General features: G+C 40.4%; 1 protein-coding gene across 2 annotated transcripts in view; it reads left to right on the forward strand.

Moving 5' to 3' along the window:
• rgs3a (regulator of G protein signaling 3a) overlaps window positions 1–23,281 on the forward strand; it is a 194,311-nt gene that overhangs the window by 86,598 nt on the left and 84,432 nt on the right. For both annotated transcript variants that reach the window (XM_050052490.1, XM_050052491.1), the window contains one exon: window positions 4,086–4,129. In XM_050052490.1, coding sequence (XP_049908447.1) covers window positions 4,086–4,129 — 44 coding nt within the window. The remainder of the gene's footprint in view (window positions 1–4,085; window positions 4,130–23,281) is intronic.

Below are 23,281 nucleotides of genomic sequence, written 5' to 3' on the forward strand. Positions count from 1 at the left end.
TCCACAAAACAAGTCAGAAAGCTGAGTGACAATAGATATGGCTAAACAGTAGGGTAGTAGTGTCAGGATTATGGGACTGATATAGCAGAATAGCAGGTATTAAAAGGATGTTATTGATAGGAGATTGTCTGCTCTGTCTGACAGAGTAATGACTTTAATGGCAGCGTCGAGGTTCAGAGTCAGTGTGAGTGTAGGTGGAGACCACTGTGACCCTGTGAGGTCTGTAAGGTATTTACTCAGTGCAAATGAGTCCATTGCTGAGTGATTATGGTTGGATTCTGTCAGTTGAGGGCTGTGCCTGACCCTCAATGGATAAAGCCCCCTATAGGTGTCAGTGTAGCCTCACATAGCCACATGGCCTTGCTCTTAAGGCGGCACCATGGCAGGAAATGCCAGAACCTGGTGTCATTCTCCTGTAGGGGAAAATAAAATTGACTTTGTTACAGTAAATCAATCAGAATATCCAGGCTTTGGAAAATCACTGTTAATTTGGGCATTTGGAGTGCATACCTGCCTGTTTTCCTAGTTTGTTGTTCTGTTGCAGCTTTTTGTTGTCATTTTCAGTCTGATTTTGGATGCATTTAGCTCACAAACCTGTTACTTTTTCCCTCCAAGACGCCGTATTATTAGCTCAAGTTACTGGTCACGACATACTGCAATGTAAGATGCTGCTTATTTGTGCAGCAGGTCATGCAGATAAATTAGGGGGGGCGTTGTTTTTCAAATTAGGAGCATACAATGTGTGATTCCACAGATGCATGTCTTTAAATGAGACTATTAAATTAATTGCCCACTCGTGCACCCTTCACTTGATCATTTAGTTTTTGCCTTGTTAATGAAAATTGAAACATCTACAAACATCAAGTATTTGTCATTAAGGTTATTTTTCTATTTTGTTTTAGTCTTTGTTGTGGAAAAAAGGTTGTTTATGAATATATTTCCAATTTCCCCAATACTAAAAAGGTAGTTTTAAGGAACATTTTCTGTATGGCTAAGTCTATACACACATATTTACATTTTACAAGGTTTTGTCAAAGGTCTTGTTGAGAGAAGCATCCAGTGACCACTCCTCACTCTTCACACACACTTCCAAATGTAGCATCACTAATAGAGAGTGGCCTGAGCTGCCCTGCCCTCCCCACAGACATCACTTGTCTCCTCTGGGCCACTTCTGACCTCCACCCTTCACCCAAACAATCGGAGATCACCAGGGTGGGGATTTAGTAGGGTTTGTGTGTCTGTGTGTGTGTTTCATGAGAGGACACGCACACACAAACACACACAGACACACACCTCCACCCTGCTGCCTGTCATTGTTATTTCGCTTCGGCAGCGTCACTCAGGAAAGAGGCGCCGGGGGATTGTGTTTGTTTCAGCAAGGGTGTGTTTGACGTGTGTGTGTGTGTGTGTGTGTGTGTGTGTGTGTGTGTGTGTGTGCATGTAATGACACAGTACAAGTTCAATACAGGGGCTTTCCTGTGTTCCTGTCACCCTGATACTAGCCTCAGGAGCGTGGGAAGCATTTGGTGAGGTATTGAACACGCATTAAACCAAAATGACCATGTGTCATTATCATCATACTAAACATAGTAAGAAGACGTCACCCACCAGGTCATCTACATGACCTCATAGAGCCTTTGGACAGCTACTGCAGCACAGTTACAGGAGAAATGATACAACAGACAAAACTGTGATGCAGTGATTCAAAGGATGTTTGATTTTATTGTTTTGTTTTGTCTGTCAGTTGGTGAGAAAGTGAATTTAAGTGACAGGGAATTACTGAAACTTCAACTACCTTACCAGTAGCAATTGCTGTCAGAAACCACTTACATTCAAGGATACAGCTTTTCAGAACAAATGTGTAAATATGTCTTTTTAAAACTATGGAAAGGGAAGAGAATAAGTTCAATTCTTTAATTCAAACTTAACACATGGACTTCATCATCATGCCTTTTGTAAAGCACTATGTTGTAAGACAGCAGTCGTCTAGTTTTTGGCAACAGAAAGATATCCAACAGTGACCTCTGCTGTTGGTTATATAAAGAACCACTTTCTGTTGGACTGCATTAGTTTACAGAAACAGAAACAGTCAGAGCTGCCTGTGGAGGCTGTCTGCCGTTAATATTCAGGGTGAAAGAGCAGAGGCTTGGAGGTAGAGGGACCATAATAAACAGAATTCTTCCTGAAGAGGCACAGGTCTGTTAAAATGTGGGAGAGGTGACTTCAGGTGTTTTCTCTACGTGTGGTTGTCAGTAAACTCCCGTTGTGCTGAGGAGCCAGAGCCAAGGCTGCTGAAGCTTACAGACTCAACATGCTGGCCACGAAAAGTCTGCTGTATGTAACTCTAGAGAAAGATAGTTTGTCGTGAAATACCTATGCGTTGTGTCGGCCTTCAGACTAAACCACCAACCCAAAGCGTCATTTTTGGCGACCTGGGACTGAGACTCAACAATCAACTATCTTTGTCCAGAGTTACATATAGCACCTTTAAGTAACTGAAGAAAGGATGAGTGTCATGTTTGGGAGCTCTCCTCTAGACAAAGTGTAAGACCTTTAAATACTCTGCTTTGAATCGTAAATTATTCAAACACATTCGCACAAACTAGATTTGTTGTAGCATATGGGTCAGGTTACGCAAAGGTTTACTATGCTACTTGTTACTGCATTGAAAGCCAACCCCAGATTTCCTCTCATTTGGCATTTTGTCTTGCTATATTCTTCATTTTTTTCAATGCTGTGTCTCTTGGATGTGTGCTGCGTACAGTCTGGCACCTGGTCGCTACCTTTTCATAAAGCCCTGATTTAACCTGAGTGCTGTGGGAGTACACACTGGTAAATGTCTCCAGCACAGAAAATAAGAAAACACAGGCAGAGGGCAGAGTCTCTGCAGAAAAATACTCTGCTACACACTTTTAGTGGGTCACAAGTGATGATTGATGAGTTACAATTCTGTGCGAGTCTATACATTGTTTTTAGGACAATCCTGCATAGTTTATACTATAGTTTGTTCCAAAACTATTAAACCAATCTGCAAGCCTGGTAACTTAACCCGACCTTAAAATTTGTCCAGCCAGCTGGGATTGGGTCCACTGTCACAACCTGGCTCTAGGCTGGACAAAGTGGGGCTATAACACATGAGTTGTAACTAAAAAGAAGTTTATTTTACATCACGAAAATGGAAGTTAGAGTCATGATAAACTAAAAGTAAACACCAAATTAGGTGGAAGCCAGCCTGCCCCAGGTGAGCTGAGTCTCCCCGATGACCCGACTCCACCCACCAGGCTCCTGAAGGGAGAGGCAAATCAGAATGGGTCATCACATAGACACCCACAACAGTCTGTATAAATTTAGTTAGTATCTGAATGCTCTTTCCCGCACTTGTATGTAGATTTATGACAAACTATTATACATCTACTAACATTTTATGATTAAGTTGGTCAATTTGCCCTGTCAGACTTTCAATGCACCTATTTGCCATGCTCTAAATAATGCACTGAAGCATGTCAGTTTCATGGACATAGACACTCTTATATATCAATACAAGACAGAGAGAAGGGAGAAAAGGAGGTATGCAGGTTTTAATGGATGATCCCTGCCTTTCTAGGACACATTTAATCATTTTAAATCTCACCCCAGGGCCAAGCCGCTCCTCAGTGTGATACTGAACGTCAGCCAGGATTGCCAGTCAGTCAAAATGTTGGTTTCGTGTGTGCACTTACTTGAAATAAAATAGTAAATATCACCACAATATATAGCTTGTGTGGGTGTATGTTTGAGTGAGTGTGTGTTTGTGTTGAGAAGGGGGGTGGGGGGGGTGGGGGGGTCATTCGATTAAATCCATTTATCTTGACTCCAGACCCACAGGCTTGTCTCACAGAGCGCTGCTTCAGTGAATTATGGGAGGAGGCCTATAAGGCTGCCCCAAAGTAACAGCCTTCCGTCAATAAAAGTATTTTGGCAAAATCATATTTGGAAATCAAAGATGCTGCTTTATGTACAAGAAGGAAGTGAGTTAAAAAAGAAACAGACAACAAATATTGGGTAATTGGTAATATTAAAGTCTTTGTTTTTTGTTTGTCTTACAGATTACGCTGAAGAACTGAGATTCTACCTTATTCACATGACGGAGGTAAGAGAAAGGCATGCGTGTGTTTGCATTTGTTTAAAAGAAAAAGGGGGAAAACGAGGGTCTAATGTGAAAAGCCTATTTTGTCTTCGAGCCGCAAGGGCAATTGTCTCTGGTGGAAATTACATTACAGGGAAGACACAAAGATTAGCGGAAAGCTCTAATGAAAATGTCTACTCTCCTTCTCTGACCTGACTCTGTCAAACAAACAACATGCATTTGTTTTTGATATATGTATGTACAGTATAAATCAAAACAGAGACATACTAAACCACGGTACCAAGATTTTTGATCTACCTTTCACTATTTTTTGGAGGAAAAGTATTTGATTTATTCAGATATAAAATAATCCTCATTGTTAATAAGGCTGTGGAATGAAAATTGTGACACAAGTAAAACACTTAACTGTGTGACCCAGGGATAGTACTGCAGTATTCAGTACAAAACAATATAAGGGTGTTAAAGTATGGTGCATCTATCCATTTACATTGTGATTTGTTTTTATAGTTAATATGAAAAATAATCATCCTCTCCTCCATCTCCTGTAACACCTCTCTGGCTGCCATTTTAAGATGAAAGGGAAAGGCATAATAATTAATATTTAATTGCTGTGTTTGCCAGTTATTCAACACTGGCAAACTGAAATTAAACTTTAAAGGCTCACATTTCCCATTGTGTCAGGGGTATGAAAACAAATGGCCACAGCTGAAGTCACATACAGTAAAAAGGAAACATTATATTGTTGCCTTAAAGATGTCAAAACCACTAAAACATGACTTTCTACAAATATGTTGGTATGGAATGTAAAAATACACATTAATTCCATGAAAAAAACTGCATGTGTTAAACCAGGTTTTTCAGTTACAGAAATCAGAATTTCTTTTTTTTTTATTTTTCTGGGACTGAAAATTACACTAAGGTGAATTTCTTATTTTAGTTCCGCTCCACATAATTACTTTTAAAATCATCCAAAATATTTCAATCAGGGGAGACTCTTTTTTTTATAGTAAAAAAATGTATTACCATGTGCGCATAGAAGGAAAAATGTGGAAAGTCTTTGGCGATTAGACCCCATAGAGATGGTATGATTTCAGGAGGGTGATGAATCTATGGTTGAGAGGGGGTCTAGATGCTGGTGGTGGTCGAGAGGGTGAAGATGAGATGAGAGGAAGATGGAGAAGTGCCGATGATCTGGATGAGTAGAGTGATGAGCCTTTGTTGATCTTGTCCTGGACTCTGGATAAGATGTCTGGAGGTGAACAGGGTGGAGGAGGGTGTCTAAAATGACAGCTGACAGCAGCAGAGGAAAGAGAGCAGATTTAAAATTTTGCAGTAGCATCCTGATTGGCTGATAGAGGTCATGGCAAAGTTCTATTGACTAACTATTAGAGTGAAGACCCATACTCAGCTGATTAGAGGAAGCAGTGGGAGTGTGATGGAGAGAGTTGTGAATGGATGAGCACAAAGAAAGTCTTCCTGATTGAACTTAAGCTGAGCTTCATCAGTGGGACTCTGCGTCGTTGTCGGTTATTCCAGTGGCCATTACAGTGTGTTGACAGTAGTTTTTAGATTGAATAAAAATCAAATCATTTGTGTTCAAACAGACCAGGAAGATGTGACAGTTTTTTGGCAGATACTATTTCATAGTTTTGAGGCCTGTTTTGCTGTTTATCAGTCTTGATGTTTTCCTCTTTTGTCCAGGCAGCTCTGCTGTAACTAATAAGCATGTTTTGCAGGTGGTGGTAGCCAGTTGTCTTTCCCCATCTCTTCAGCCGCCTCTCACTTTCCACTGCTGCTCTCCATTGATAGCATTTTGCATTTTTGAATTCAAGAAGTGTGCAGAGAGGGAATGAAATTGCAGCTTTCATCATGCTTTTAATGTTGCCATGCGTTATGTTTTCACAAATCACTTCTACTTATCACTTTCTTCCACCCTTTCACATCCCCTCCCAGTCTCATTTTGTTAATGTACAGAAGACGTGTAGTAGATGTAAGAACACTGACACATTTTCCACCATGTTCTGTGTCTGGGGACCTTACCACCATCGCCTCCAGCCGGATTTATCCTGATGTGAAACATGCCAACATTAGCATGCTGAAATATTAGCCATGCAGATCTATAGTTCATGTACTTACGAGGATGTGTAGCTGGGTGGCACCATGGTGAAGGGTAGGGTTGGGGTTCAGTGGCATTTTTATTGAGTCCATGATCCAGTAATGAACCCTTTTGTAGAATCTGAATCCATGTGGGTTCCTTACCAAACTGGTTGGTCTTTTAATATCTTGAGATCTGTATTTTGTTGGCCAAGAAGGTAAAAACACAGTTTTGAGTGGTAGGCAAGGTGACAGTTCACCCCCAAATCAAAAATGCATATTTTTCCTTTTACCTGTAGTGCTATTTATCAGTCTAGATTGTTTTGGTGTGAGTTGCAGAGTGTTGGAGATATCTGGCATAGAGATGCCTGCCTTCTCTTGAATATATTGGAACTAGATGGCACTTGGCTTGTGGTGCTCAAAGTGCCAAAAACATGACTCTTTCCAGAAATCATGACCCAGTTACAGTTAATCCACAGACCTTGATGTGAGCAGTTTCATTTAGGAACTATTTTCTTTCCACCAAACCCCATTTGTCAACCGTATTACTGGAAGAGAAGCTTGTGCTTGTGACTGTACAAGATGTAAATGTTATTGGCGTCCTCCTTGGCTGAGCTGTAATGTTAGCTAGCTTCGTGGTGCTAGGCGAGCTAGCAGTAGATGCAGGATGTCCAGATTTTGATCAACGTTATTTTAGCTGATACTGATCTATTTAAATATGTTACCATTTCTTTGGATTGGCTCGGTACACCTCAAAAGATGGATTCCAGTCTAAAGCCTGCTTGATACATGACAGTAAATGCTAAAACCATGAACGGTACAATGCCCAACTCAAAATGAATATCTTGTAAATAACCCAAACAAATCAAGCAAAGCAATCTTTCTTTTTGGTCTTTTGGAAACCATTTTATCATACCACAACTTTTTATCACTCTTCACTTAAACTGATGATTTAATGCCTCATAAGTGTTTTAAAATTTGAGCTGAGGAGACCAGATAGCTGAAGGGTCTATTTTCTTTTCTTCTTTTTTTTAATCTATCCAGCCACTATGACTTGTCTGCAATTTGTTGCGGCAGCAAATGTCTGCTCTTATGGATAATCTTTTCACTGAGCAAATATATAAACCCCAGCCACTTCTGCACACACACGCACACACACACACACACACACACACACACACACACACACACACACATTGTCACACTATTTTTTGCTTTGAAATGTGCTGCATAACCTCATTAGGAGCTTATGAATCTTTTAAAGGGCCTTTTTTTTTTAAAGAAATTCCAGACAGAATGAGAAGGGCCTGATATCTGTCCCGCCAGGCTGGAAAAGAGGAAGGAAGAGGCTCCAATTTTATTCAGTCTAACCAATTAGGCACCATATATAAATAGAAACTCTTACGTAAGACAGCATGGGAGAGAAAGGGAGAGAGTTTGAGTAAGTTAAAGGCAAATTTGGGATTTTATACGACACAAGAAAAGGTCTGCTAAAATGGTTGTATCAGCTCTTGGGTTGTGCAGTAGCTTTTAATGATGTTTACTTCTTCATGTTGCACCATTTCTTACTAAATTATCTATATTGTATAACTATTATTTTTGTTTGCTCAATGAGGCTCTCTGTTAATATAATAATTCGCAGACCACACTCATAGCAGCGGGGACCTCTGACAGTTTGACACCCTAAGCTTGAAAAGACCTATTTGTTCTCTAGCAACACACTCAGCTGAGGCAGCCTCGCAAGGATGCTCCCAAAATACCAAACAAGTGCAGTATATATGACAGAAGACAGACAAGAAGATAGGCAGAGAAACCACAAAGAGACTGTGTGTGCATATGTGCTTGTTTCCAGTTAAGATTTACTTGGCTCGGCCTCATTGCTCCGTCCGTCCTGTCAGATTCCCCCCCCCCCCCCCAACTCACACTCATACACAAAATGTGCAGTCATGTATTATAGTTGATACACGTGTCAGCAGTTCATTTCATACCTCAGGGACCAAACAGAAGCCACAGTGAAATGCTGCATGCACTTTGCACGTACTGTTGCTCATCTCTCTCACAGGTACTGTAAGAGATGCTATAAAAATATACTTTTATATTTATAATATCATATTTTTGTCAAAATCCACTTTCTTTTATGCTATATATAGTTTTAAAATACACTGATACATTATCAAATAATCAATAAAGGCACTATGTTCTCTCAGGTACACTCAAAGTAAGTGCTGAAGTGCTCATTTATCATTAAGGGATGACAGAGTCCTTACAGAGTGGCTGACCTTCTGGCCGTGCTGCTAGGGCACACTGTGAAGTGGAGGAAGAGAGGAAGAGACTGGTGAAGATGAAGCCATGTTTCAAATGTTTGAGTGACGCTGACCCTCTCTGCTGCTTCCTGCATGTGTGTGTATGTTTGTTTGTGTTTACTGAAATAGGCAACGTGTGTTATTATGTGATAGACTCTAATTGAATTGCTCTTTCTGGCCTGTCTGTGCAAAGGTCACACACATGCACACACACAGACAGAGAAACAGAGACCGAGCGAGAGAGGGAGATTTAATACACCGTCTTTGGCTCACTGAATGTTTTTAGTTAAACATTGCATTTGCCTGGAAGACTTCTGTCCCCATTTCTTTTAATAGATACACTGCTCCTGTCTTGTCACAACTAAAACAAAATATGCAGGCATATAATGAATGCTGAATGAGACAGTGTGATGAGAAGCAATGCTTATTATTTTATATGTCATTGCAAAGGTGATTCTTCCCTATTCCATACCAGTTTATCTTTGATTTGATTACTTGCTTGCTTTTCTGTGTGCATGATTATGAGTTTCACAGAAAATGCTGGATATGTAAGAAATAATGGCTAGAAGAAATTTTGGTGTTGTATGTTTCTGCAGACCACGGATGTGTAACATCTGGGTAACACTTTACTTGAAGGTATCTACATAAGAGTGACATGACACTGTCATAACTATGACATGACACAGTCATGAACCTTTCATAAACATCATGTACATGTCATAAACGTTTATGACTGCTGTCATTAAGTGTCATCTCCAGAAGTTGTCTTTGTCATGACAACTTGACATTAAATTTGTTTGGGATGTCCTTATTATGACAACTTGAAATTAACCAGGATGACATTACCACAAGATGTCTTTGTCATAACAATAATAATCATTATGTCAACTTGTCATAAACACAAAAAGAGGTGCATTTCTTGTTAATGTCAAGTTGTTATGACAAAGACATCTGGTAATGTCATCCTGGTTAGTGTCAAGTTGTTATGACAAAGACATCTTGTGGTAATGTCATCCTGGTTAATGTCAAGTTGTCATAATAAGGACATCCCGAACAAATTTCATGTCAGCTTGTCATGACAAAGACAACTTCTGGTAATGTCACTTTGATTAATGTCAAGTTGTCATAATCAAGACAACCCAAACAATGTCAACTTGTCATTACAAAAAACAAATGACACTTAATGACAGCAGTCATACATATTTATGACATAATGTTCATGAAAGGTTCATGACCGTGTCATGTCATAGTTATGACAGTGTCATGTCACTCTTATGTAGATACCTTCAAGTAAAGTGTTACCAACATTTGTATGTAATTATAAAGCTGATATGTTGAAATTTTACATTTTAGTAACACCATGGTTAATGTGTGGTTATGTTTAGGGCAAAGAAACAACATGGTTATGGTTAGGAAAAGGTCGTGTTATGGCTCAAAATACCCACTTTTGGTGGCACAGTCAGTGTTGGAAATGCTGACAATGTCTTGCAAAACACAACTTGTTTTGTTGTTTGTTGGTCTCAAACAGTGGTCTGCAGCTTGGCAGCCATCTTGCGGGGTGTCACACCTTTCACCATCCCCTCCACCTCTAGATGACACATGTAATCAGAACTACATCACTTTTGGAACATTGATATGATTCGTACAAATGTAAGGTATCTGTGGTTTGCAGAAACATACAATGCCATCCCTCTATTCTAGCGACTGGGCTGGAAATACATTGCATTAATAATATATTTATACCTCTATAAATAACTTGTGCTGGATTGCTACATTAAAAAAAATATCCCACACTTCCATTCACACACACATATCTGTACAATGCATTAACACATGCACAGATGCAGGCACTAACAGAAATCCATGTGGACCAAGATTGGAACTTTGCACTGATTCACAGCAACATATGTGACTCCTACATATCACCACATACAGCTTTTCCCAGATGGCTCCTCATCATGCAAAAGTCAGTCTCCTTCTCTTAAGCGCTCCATCTCCGACACTGTCACAGTCCGCTCCCCTCCTTTTGTCTACTCCTGCCCTTCTCCATCACTGGAGGTCATCCTATTTTAGCACTTGCTCAAAACGGAACTGATCTAACCCAGATTTACACGTGTGAGGAGTGTGTGTGCGTGTGTGTTTGGGGGGGTGCAATTGTGTCTCTGGAAAGTCAAGTGTGTGTGTGTGTGTAAGTGTGTCAGTGACGCAGGAGGAGAGGAAGCAAAAAAGCGTTGTGTAGGTAAACGAAAAACACAGAGAACGAAGAGAGTATATGAGATTATTGAGTAGCGGAGTGCATCGGTTCATCACAGAGTCGTTATGGGCAACTTGGCGGACCGGGTCGGGCCTAAGAAACGGTTCGTTAGGGAGGCGAGCTCTCTTCAGAAGCACCTGCTGTCTGATTCTGGAGATGTAAGTCCGACTGATTGATGGTTTGGCTCAGGGTGCACTCACGGGTTTAGAGATGGAGATTTGTGTTATTCTCACAGCGTAGCTCAACTGCATGAAACAGGAAGAAATCATAGTACCACTTTACAAGCATGGGAAATACGTTATCAAGAAAAGATGACTTCATGGTGAATGCTACTTTGTCTGACCTTAAAGTGACTTTTTCATAGTCTCAACTGAGTTATATCTAAAATCATTTTCATACAGTTGGCTTATTATATGTCAGACATAATGTATCTGACCACAGTGTAATTTTTCAGTGGGCTTTGTGGTGCTGATTTTTCACATTAATATTATATCTGTTGCTGCTGTTCCTGGTGTTACACTGAATCAACCTGTGCCGTATAAATGTGGCTCTGATAATGGCTGCTGATATGTATGAAGTTTCTCTAAAAGCTGCGAATTCCATTAAGTGCATGGTCACTCATTCACCACTATTTCCCCTAAGTTGCCGCTGAAACCATTAGGCGCAGTGCAGTTGTCAGTAATGATCATAAAACCTTGAATAATCTCCACCCACCAAAGCACAGCAGTAACAATGACTAAAACTACTTACCTCATCTTAATGTAGCCTGCGTACATTGCTGACATCTATCAGATTTGTGCTGCTTCATTGTTCAGTTGTAACAGACGATTTCACTCCCGACCCATGCATGCAAATCATTTCATATGGCGTTTGCAGTTATTGATTTCAAAACATGAATTGTCTTTTGTGCACTTGAAACAGCATGGAGAATGTGGTGATTGAGAAGAGATGAGATAGGAGGCAGCAAATACAGAGCAATGCCGCCAAACTAGGTGAAATCACAGTGTGATGGCTTGCGTGTAGGCTGTGTAACAGCAAGGGAGCTCTGTGATTAGGCTAACATAGCACAATGTTGTGCATACAAATAGTCTCTTTCTTTTGCAAGAGGTCTGTGCAAGAAAAGGTCACAGTGTTCTTGGTTGCCTAGGCTGACGTTCATGCGGTGTCCGTAGGAAATTATGCTGCAGTTTTGAATTTATTACTTTGAGTGAAGACTCACTGTTGATGCTTATTCCAGGACTAGGACGAGATCTTAAAAATGTCTACAATGATGTACATTTATAAGTTTGTTTATTATACCTGTTTGTGTGCGCACATAGGGAACAGTGTATGCAGTTTCTCTGTGCTTTCAGGCACATCATTGACTGCATGACATACAGGCTGTCACTTGCACTCTGAAGGTTGGGTGTGAATGATACGCACCCAGAGGGTTTTGTCAGCAAAATACTCACTTTATGGTCGCCATTAATAACATGGCCGGGGCAGGAACAGTCTCTCGGGGGTCTGATTGGACCGAGATGTACTTTCATTACAGTTGGCCCACAACATAAATTGTTCTTTGCTTTTGTCTGATTTAATACGCCAGCAGAGATTGGCAGGACTGCAGTGACTATACATCTAAATATGATCACTTAAAGACCTCCATCATAGCAATGTGATTGCATTGAGATCTACGACACCAACAACTCACCCAGCAGTATTGGTTTTGGTGATGAAAGTGTTCTCCTAAGCTGTACTAAACTGTGGTTTACCTCCCTATTCCATCAGGTGCAGCGTTAATGGTTACCAGCATCTGAATTATTCACTGACCTTTATGGGAAAGTGTGCAGAAGTAATTTCTAAATGAATAATTGATATATCATTTTCGTAGGTATGTACGTACTAACAGTATTTAACAATACAATGTTTTCACAACAACTATCAAATGCACAGCCATTAAATCCACATGAGAGTTAGTGATGTACGTATCCCAGCCAAATGTCGAAATCACAGATTGAGTGTAAAAAAAAAAAAGCTATGTGCACTGACCTAAATGCTAATCTTATCTAAGGCTCAAGATAGTACATTCATGCTTATGCAATAAAAGCACAATTGATACAATCATGTGAAGAGGCGAAATGATGGATGAAATCACCGGGTAATGCTTATGACGAAAGAAAACACGCACAACTAATGTTGCTAAAAAAAAACGAACTGGAAAAAACTTTTCAGAAACAGTACATGACTTCAGAAAACCTCCTCGAGGCTCTGTCATGTGCTTATCATCCTCCCCCGGTAGCTATCGCAAAGGCATCAGGCCAAGGACTCCAGTTTGCATGCTCTCTTCACGGCTGCTTTGTCTGGGCAAACCACAGAAGAGCTCTTAGCTGGAAACCAGAGAAACAAACTAGAAATAGATGAAAGAGTGTGGGAAAGCCACTGAGTTGAGAGGAAATTACATTCCATGCTTTCTTTTTGGTGGATTATGAAACATGCATTTGTTTGTGTGTGGTGCAATTTATTGACAGTTAGTTGCTCCATTGAGGGTTACCTTTGAGAAGCCACATATGATATTGAGCCTGAAGCCAGAACCTGTACCCTAGCATTACAGGGACTGGAGGTCAGCGCCAACCTGAACCAAGTTTCTAACATCTTTTGTATTAGATTGAACTATATTGTTCATTGTGTCCACCTCCACTGGCTTTTGATTATGTAGACTCACAAGTTTAGGAATTAATTTTTCAGCCATCCCTCAGTGCAGTCATAAGACAGTCATGCATGAACCAGACTTGACCTCCATTTCCCTGACCTTACCAAACCTCCTGATGTTGTCAGATGTATGACTGGGAACCATGTCTGTACAAAACTGCCCAATCCATGTAGTAGATATTGCTATATATCACTGCATGAGGGGATCACCATATTCATATCGGTACGTATGGGCACCATGGATATCTTTACCAAATTTCATGGCAAAAAGTGAATAGTTGTCAGGATGTTTCACTAAAAACCAAAAATGTTAACCTCATGGCTCAGCTCATTTGCAGTAAGAAATTGTTGGTGTTTGTACATTTCTGCAAACCACTAATACATTACATTTTTACGTTTCGTATTTACTATATCAAAGTTTCTAAAGTGACATAGTATATTAGCTGACTTTATTTGGGAAATATAGGGGATTGTAGATGCTGTACTGCCTAGGTGACATGCCTGCCAAGCTGCAGACCACTGTTAGAGACCAACAAACACCAAAACTTGTGTTTTTTGGGTGAGTCATCGCTATGTTTACAGCAGCCTTTCAAGTGACCTAACGCTATTTTCCCACCTGGGATAGTGCCATGAAAAGCTGTTGTTTTTTACTGAGACATTGCTGCTTTTCTGGTGGGGATTGAGGCACCAAAACTGGGTATTTTAGGCCAAAACATGATCCTTTCCTAAGCAAAATATCAAGTTTCAACATATCTACTACATAATAATGTACAAATGAGACATAAATATGGTATGAAGAAACGTATAATACTGACCAATTTTGGGGGGGATTGGGTTGCATGGTGGTGCTAGAGAAAAAGTCTGAGGATCACCAAAATCAGTTGGCGTCGTTCTCTGGGGATCACCGATTTGTACACTAAATTTCATAGTAATCCATCCAATAGCTGTTGAGATACTTTAGTCTGTACTAACAATGGTGGATCAATCATCCTCAGAGCTATACCTCTGTGTATAGTGTGGCTACGAAGTGGGTAGGAAATTGAAAAAGACCGATGCTGAAAAATGAGAAGATGATGTAAGATTCAGCAGTAGCTCAGTCCCAGTTGGGTTGGGGGGTTGCTGGTTCAAGTTCTTGTCCGGACCAAATATGGAGTGTGGACAGGTAGCTGCAGAGGTGCCAGCTTGCTTTCCTGGGCACTGCCTAGCAGCCCTTGAGCAAGGCATCAAACCCCCAAGCTGCACTTAATGCATGTATTGGTCCTGTTTGTGCCTGTGTGTGTATGACAATGGAGTGACAGAATTGAATTTCCCTTAGGGACTGATAAAGTGTAACCTCCAGGAGAACAGAACGTGAGTGGTCTCCCCATCCAGTACTGTACCACAAGTCAGCTTGCTACTTAAGCATCATTAGCTTTTTTGTACATGTCACCTAATTGGAAGCCATAAATCCATTAAATGCTGCTGTTACAAAGCCTCAACACTTAGAGGCCAAACTCTATAGCCCACTGAAGAGACATGGAAGAGAAGATGAAGGTTTTCTCTAAAGGTTTTAGGCTTAAGAATAATGGCTATACTGGTGTGCTGATCAAGTAGGGCTGAAATAATAGGACGATGACATGCTGGTTGTTTTATCTGTAACCAATTAATTGTGATGAGATTTCCAGTCACAATACCATCTTCAGCACCGGTGTATAAGCTCTGACTAATAGGGTATGACGCTGTTCAGTGTGACGGTGTATAGGGACTTGCTGTGGAAAAAACCCTTTTCATCTCTGAGGAGGATGGCTGGACATGATAACACTTGATATAACCGGCACTTCACATTTTATTATACTTCACCATTCCTTCAACTGTGTTTTTTATTCTCTGGAAAGTATCTGGGTAGCCATTATAGAGATTTATAATATCACAAAAACAAAATATACTCTACAGTATCCGCACTGTCATTATCATAACCCTGTAATAGCAAGTGCGGTCAACAGCATTATGTCTCCATTTTGACCTGTTTTAATGCCTTATAGAGATTAACATTGCCACATTGAGGATATTTGTACTCATTCTAGTGCACTCATCTTCAGTGGTGTGCACATTAGACTTCCTCCTGTGTGTTTCTCATTGCTTCTCTCTCTTGTGTTGGACTTTTTAACTGTTTGTTTCCAATTGACTTTTAAAAGTAAGCCCTATCTGCCTCCAATGTGTACAGTCAAAACACTCACATGTAGCCGAATAAACCACAGACAGGAGTCCATCCCAAGAGCAGGACTAATTTTAAATCTGTTATGAGTGCAAACAAGACCGAGATAATTGAAGCTGGGACTGAGTTGGAGTTGTGATTAGGGCTTGGAAGATATGTGCCTGGAGGGTCAGCTGGGAGGGGTTTGTTGCCCATGGCAATGCTCTACTAGCTCATGTCTTCATCTGTAATAGTTGTGCAACCATTGAGAGCAAGAAGTGCAGGCCCTCTAAGCAAATTATGTTTACCTAAAAAAAAAATCAGTTTACATTGTCATGTACAGTGATGTAATTCCTGTCAGGTCAGGGTTTTTTTTTTTTGCCAAAAGTTAGATAAGAAGACTAAGTATACTCTCATATCTGTACACTAAATATGAAGCTACAGACAGCAGACAATTATCTTAGCTTAGCATAAGGACTAGAGGAAAGGGGAAACAACTAGCTTGGGTGTGTAATAGAATGCTGCGGGAATAATGAGTCCTTAAACCTGGAGATGAGTTAGCATTTTTGCACTCCCAGCTCCCAGGTTGTGAAGTCAATGAGTTTTTTAATGGGCTTTTGGGTAGATGCCTGAAATGAGGTCTGCAGTTAACACAAGCTTAAGAGACTTTCAGGTTTTGTTTCATAACATTTTTTTTGGTACTTCATGTACTTTCATTGTTATTTGACACTGTTGTTAAGCACTTTGGGTACCTTTGGGTTTTGTAAAGGGCTATAGAAATTAATGTTGATTGACGATTGATTTAACATAAAATATGTCAGTAAATACCCCCTAGTAAATTGTCATTTGCAAAGGTCAACATGTCTTAAAAAAGGTGGTTGCTAACAAGTGGCTAAATGAGCCTACAGAACAACATCATGCTGACCACCTTTACAGACTCGTTGCAATGGGGACATTGAAGTCATGCGACCACGGTGTAGTTCGTTTACGTAACATTAGCTTTTACTTCTGGTGATTGCATTTACGCTTCAAACATCAAAAACGTGCTGTTCATTTGTGAAGATAATCTTGCTGAACAAAACATGTAAGTACTTATTGTTCAATATTTTCTTATCTTCAGACAAAAAAGTGTAAGAGATGTTTTGCTGACGTGTCATTTATCAGCTGGCCGTCAGCAACTCGTCAGATGACACTTCTGAGGAAGACTGGAGTCACAGTCGAAACTGTCAAGCAGGTAAAAGAAACATCTGGTACACTTTTTTGTCTGAAGATAAGAAAATATTGAACAATTCTAAAAGGAAGACAAAATGAACCTAATCAATCTATGTAAGTACTTATTTTGTGTAATAATCCATAACTAGGGCGATGTTAACTTCTGTGTTGGCCTACAAAAAACGCCACCCCTGAACTACTCTCTGGTAAAAAAAAAAAATCCCCCTACCAGCACCTCTGAAGCTTGTTTATTAGTATGTTGCATTATGTTTGTAATAAAAAAAACAAATTTAAAAGTTGTGTTGTCAAGGGGGATTCTGTGCTGGAATATTTCGGGCAGGAGCAGTGACTTCCTAGAGTTGTTGCCTCGGAGCCTTGAACTGATGAGGAGACCTTAGGAAGTCCCCGCTCCCAACCAAGAAATATTTTAGCACATAACTGCTTCAAGTATTTGTGCTAAATTAGGATAATCTACAGGGTGGCATGTTGGTGCAGTGGTTAGCATTGTCGCCTGGACTCCTGGTTCGAACCCAGGGTGGGGGGGGGGGTTCAAACCCCGGTGGTGGGTTTGCATGTTCTCCCTGTGGGTTTTCTCCGGGTACCCCAGCTTCCTCCCAAAGGCATGCAGGTTAGGGTTAGGGAAATTGCCCGTAGGTGTAAATGTGAGCATGAATGGTCTCTACTGTATGTGTTAGCCCTGTGATAGTCTAGCGACCTGTCCAGAATGGCTGCTTCTTAGTTAGCATACAGATATGAGACTGTCCTCTCATCTAACCCTTGGCATGAAAACAATAAGTGTGTTTTCTAAAGCATGACCCTATAGATGGCATCTTTTCCACATGAGAGAAACACATTAGAACTGGGTCATTATTTCCAGGCGGTATAGTAAAACGAAACCTTAAAGTGTGCCCATTCATATTACATACTTCAGCTGTCACTATAGCCATGCTAACCTGTGCTGAGGCAGCTTAGGTGAGCTGTGTTGACAGCAGTCCAATGATACACTGAAAACTCATGTGCCAGATGGCTCAGGGGGAGGGCTTCAACCAGGGCGCACTTTAATCAATCTGATTAAGGGGAAATGCTGTCTGTATTTTTAGCCACTCCATGGCAGGCCAGTGGCCATTCATTGAATTTTGTTTCATTAGCTCTCATGTTTATCTCTTGGGTGGGTGGATTTATAAACAGGGGTGAACTAGAGTAGGAGACAGAATAAGGGAACCATTAGCTACAGAATTTTAGCTAATGTAGGGTTCTTTGTGTAAACATACCTTTTATTCATTTTATGAATAATATAAATAGTCACTCTGTTATTTCTAAAATAAGGGCTTCATTTATGACCTGACTCTGCTGCCGAGACTGACAAATTACATTTTGTCTTGTAGGGTAACTTATTGTTTCTAGGGCTGCAGCCTAGGTCACTGAGCGGATGCTGTTTAATGCTAAGCAACAATGTGACCTTTACAGGAAAATCTTCCAAGATCTGCTTCCACAGAGTCCGGGAGGTCGGAGTGAATTCATTTCAAACTCAAAACAGTCCGAATATTGAAGGCGATTTTGTCCAAACATGAATATAATGTCATTTTATTCAGATTCATTTTGATTATTTCAGTTACTGGTGTTTTTGTTTTAATCCCAGAAGAAAAACAAACATTCTGAATGCAGTGCAAAAGTGAAGTAGCTCCTCAATCTGGCTCAAACTAAAAGACAGCTGTTCTTGCAGCACCAACATTATAGAAAGCTCCAGCTGGCTCCAGACGATTGCTGCCTAAAACATGTGGTCCGTGACCAGCTGTCAACAGTTTACTCATTTGCCTGCATGACCGATTATTTTAACTGATGTAATTCAATGATGTGTAAGTCACTGTCAGGAAAACTATCTCAGATAGATGCAATAATGCACAGACAGGCAGCACAGCACAAAAATGTGTCATAAAAGTAAACAGCAATAGCGAGAGAGAAGGAAATTGATTGCTGGAATTGATAGCTAGAGACAAATACATTATCATTAGTAGTCTCCTAGCAGAGCATAATTCATTTTGAAGATATGATGCAAAAGGAAATGCACTTCTGTGAATGCTGTATTACTCATAATAAGAGTGACCTCTATGCTCTTCTGCATCTGTCATCATCCGTAGTTATTTCCCCATCTTTTCTCTTTACCCAAGACAAAATGCGAATGATGTCAGTAAGTGGTTTATAATATAGTATGCATGCCTTATATCTACACAACGAGACTGTGTAAACATACACACTTCCTCTCTTTGACAGATTAGGATGTAAGCCCTCATGAAGCTCTGAGACCTGTGCTTTACTATGACTCACAGAGCCCCAGTTGGTTACCTTTTTGTTTTTGGTTTTTAATCATTTTTTGTTGCAGAAGCTACAGTAAGACCGTGTTGTAAGAGTTCAACTGGTACTTTAAAGCTGGGTCTGTGAATGTGTGTGGATGCAGGTGCATGCAGGCCTCTGGGACCTTAAACTGCTCCATCGCAGATGTGTTTTCTCTAATGTGGGGCAGTGGGGAGTTGCCTGGAAAAACCTGTCCATATGAGGCAATGTTTTCTGGACAGAAGACCAAGAACGTGTGAAATCTTATCTTAATCAGACAATAGTGCATCACGTATCAGTTATGTGGGAATTTGTAAACCATCGATTTTGAGATGTTTCACTGAATAATTGAAACTCTGTCCTGCTGCTGATGCTAGAGGAAAAGTAACAGATTCGTAACATTCATAACGATTCATCCTCAAGGGACCATTAATGTTTGTGCAATGGTGATCCATCCAGTAGTTTTTGAGATATTTCTTTTTTTGGAGCAAAGTGGTGGGACGACCAACATTGCCACACATCATTTGTGATAACAGCCTTAACTTTCAAGAAACCAGTAGTCTGTCCTCAAGTGTAACCTTTTCAGGAACAAAGTGATACAGGATTCTTGCAAGCTTGATAACTGTGCACTCTCCACTTTACCCACTTGGGTTTGAAGAGTTTTTTCTGACCTCCATGACCCATAGAAAAATAACCTTAGATAGATAGATAGATTTTTACAGACAGCAATGTCACAAGGGTTATCCTGGGGGCTAGTTGTTTACATTGAAGATGGTGTGTGCGTGTGTGTGCATGCGTTCCAAGTATTATGGCCTCTGCCTCACCCTTATAGACTCAGATCCAGTCTAAATGATGGATATCAAAGAACATCAACATTGATTTCTTTCCGCTCTGAAAAAGACCCTATTTCATCATCTTGTGGTGCATTGAAAACAGTCTGGCTCAGTTTCATAAAGGCCTTTGCTTCTCTATCTTGTTTTTGTCTATTTATTTCTTGAAAACTTGTCTTCATTTTTATCTCTTTATCTCCCACCGTAACTCTTTTGTTTTATTTTTTTTTTCCTGGGTACGCATATTCTGCTCCATTCACACACATCTGCACCTTGTACACATTACATTTTCTACTGCATCAAGGCAAACCCGTCTTGACGTTGCTACCATTAATGCAGGCTTTAAATGCCTTTTTACCCTGCATTAGCATCACTAACACTGACAAGGTTTAACCACCAAACACTCACACAGACACAAGACCCTACAACAGCAGCATCCCCATTTTCAACAGGATGTTGAGTGACATTGAAAGAGACAGATAGTCCAAGGGCTAGCAACACAGCATGGCATGCAATAGCCCATGCAGCCAGGAAACAGGCAAATAAACTAGCATCATGATTCACCACTGACCAGGGCAGTGAGCGTCAAGAAAAGCCCTGAGGACTCCAGTCAATCTCTGAAGACTTGAACAAAATGGAAAAAATCCTATTTATAGCCTGACTCGTGCCCAAAAATGTCAGGATACAAATGTTTTTCCCTGATACGCCGGAAGCAGAGCAGCCGAGGTAGATGGAAATGATCAAATTGGAAAGAGGGGGAACAGAAAAACATGTACTTGAGCACAAAAGGTTCTTTTCATTTCATACTTAAATCAGAAAAGTGAGTATTAATAAAAAGATACACCAGCAACGGTGGATGAGAGTGTTTTAGTGCACAGATAACTGAGCAGTGATTCGGTGGTTGGTACCCTGAGAGCCATATCCTGTATTTTGTGCTTCAGTAGATAATGCAATAAGGTGATCCCATAATTTGGTCCATAGCCATGAACTGTAGTATCAGAAAAGAGCTGTGTAAGTGTGCACTGAATTACATGAGTCTATATGTCTAAGGGGGTTTCCATGAGGAGGCGTGTTCTACATTTATACGCAAATTCACAAAAGAATTGTGTGGCTTTTGCCACCAGTAAACCTGCCCTACACTACACTGCCAAGCAAATACTGTCTCAGTGCTCATGTGCTATTTGCATATATTCAAATTAATCAATATGCTTACAGTTGACGCAAAATTGGCCCCTCGCAAAGGCTGTCCAAAAACATCAGCGCTAACAGCCACATGCAGTTTCAGTAAAATTGTCAGTGTGTTAGAAAGTTGGTAGCAACTGAAGCACATTTATAAAGGGTGTCACAGCCAGCACTGACACGAATGAAGTTTCTTTCTGTCACGTTTAAATTCCTTGCCGGAAGTTTTGAGGCATGCCTCTGCATCTCATCAGTCAGGACCTGTAGCTTGTGGTCTGAAAATTTTAATTTTCTTTTTCTCTGAGCCATTGTTCTGCCCACTGTGTTCCTGCTGCAAAGGCAGCATTTATAGTTTGCAATCAGATGCAAAACAGGGAAGATTACACTCAGCTGCATAACTTTATTTGCATGTTTGCGCTGCAGTATCGTTAGCGCAGTATCTTTTGTGAATTGGACCTTGAAACAGGGCAAATAGCAGTTGATAGATGGCACCAAGTGATGCCCAGTTCATGGTCCTATCATTGACCACAATCCAGTTGTGGTGAATTCACCTGTCATTATTTCCATGGAAGTCTAACATCTTGCTGCTTGTTGCTGTTGTAAAAAGTATGTGAGGTTATGGAGAAGTCTATGGAACTTAATTAGAAATTGTTTATTCTTAAAGTTCCCCTCCAATGAAAGTGCAATTTTTAACCTTGTTAAGGTGTTTATGGTGTTTTTTGGAAAGCTTCAATGACATAAGCAGAATAAGAAAGTCAACACCATGGCTGAGTATTTCTGCCTTGAAACTGCACTGCACAGTGACAGTCTCAAAAGCACATTCACACAGCCAGGGTTTCATATGTCCAATAGAAACCAATCCTATCAACTTGCAGCGTGAGGCCAGACGTGCCTCTGATCGGTATTTTGCAAGTGAAGTTTTACTTTGACTTCAACAAGTCAGAGCTGGCAGTTGAGAACACGATTTATCTAACATGAGCAACACATTATCAACTTGATAATGTAGTCAAGCCCAAAGGCTCATGTTATCTATCACTGTAACGTTTCTAACCTAGAGAGGGACGAGTAGAGTCGAAGGTGAGCAGGCACACTTGAGCTGCAGGCGAGCGGCTGGTGGAGATAGAGGTTGGGGCTCATTTGCATATTCATATATCTGTGCATACCAAATTGAGGCAAAGGCGTGGAGTTACATTTAAGCCATTTTAAGGCATGAAGGGATTTTTCTTGGTGTAAAAATTTCCAAATATTTCATTCTGTTGAATAGGGATGTGTTTTTAGGGCTTTAATCAATGCCAGGAGAGGAACTTTTTCAAGTTGCAGCCCAGACACAGCTCCAGACACTAACTGGCACAATATCTTCATCTGCTAGACATTACACTCCCATTATGTCTCCTCCCTAAACGTCTTAAGAGGTCTTCTCAGAAGCCATATTTGGATTTGGAGCAAAAATCAACATAAATGAGTTTCATGTATTTTTATTAAAAATCCATGAGATCTGTCTTTTGTCAAAAGTGCATTGCTGGGATCATGACCAAAAAACAAATGGGGCCATTAAACTATTACAGATTTAATCTGGACATCCGTGAGATCAAACACAGATTCTGGATGTCCTGAGGCATTAGCCGAGGGATATTTACGTCCTTTCAGAGTGAAAAGCTATTTGACCATTTTCTGCCAACTCTAACTTTAACCACTGCTTGTTAAATATTTATTCTCATGTATTTCCCAGCAGGAGCGTATTGATTTGTACCCATTTAGGAGTGCCATTGGTCACGTACTCAATTTGTCAGCATATCAAATTCTGCCTGAAGTGGATGCTAGCCATTATCTAATTTCACTAATGCTAGCGTTTTTGCCACCCAGAGGGCTGTGCCACTTTGCAGTCTGTGGTGTCATGAAAACAAAGTTCAGATGACGACTGACAGTGCGAAAAGAAAACAAGAACATGCTGGTCCATACACACAGTAGTACAACACCTCTGATACTGTACTTCTGATGGAATAAGCTCTTTTGTTAGTCACTGTCCTTTTTTAAAGCACTCGCTGCTCTCTCATCATCTCTCACACACACGCAGCTAGCTCAAATTTTAAG

Source organism: Epinephelus moara, chromosome 9 (assembly GCF_006386435.1).
Source record: "Epinephelus moara isolate mb chromosome 9, YSFRI_EMoa_1.0, whole genome shotgun sequence".
NCBI classification, from domain to species: Eukaryota; Metazoa; Chordata; class Actinopteri; order Perciformes; family Serranidae; genus Epinephelus; species Epinephelus moara.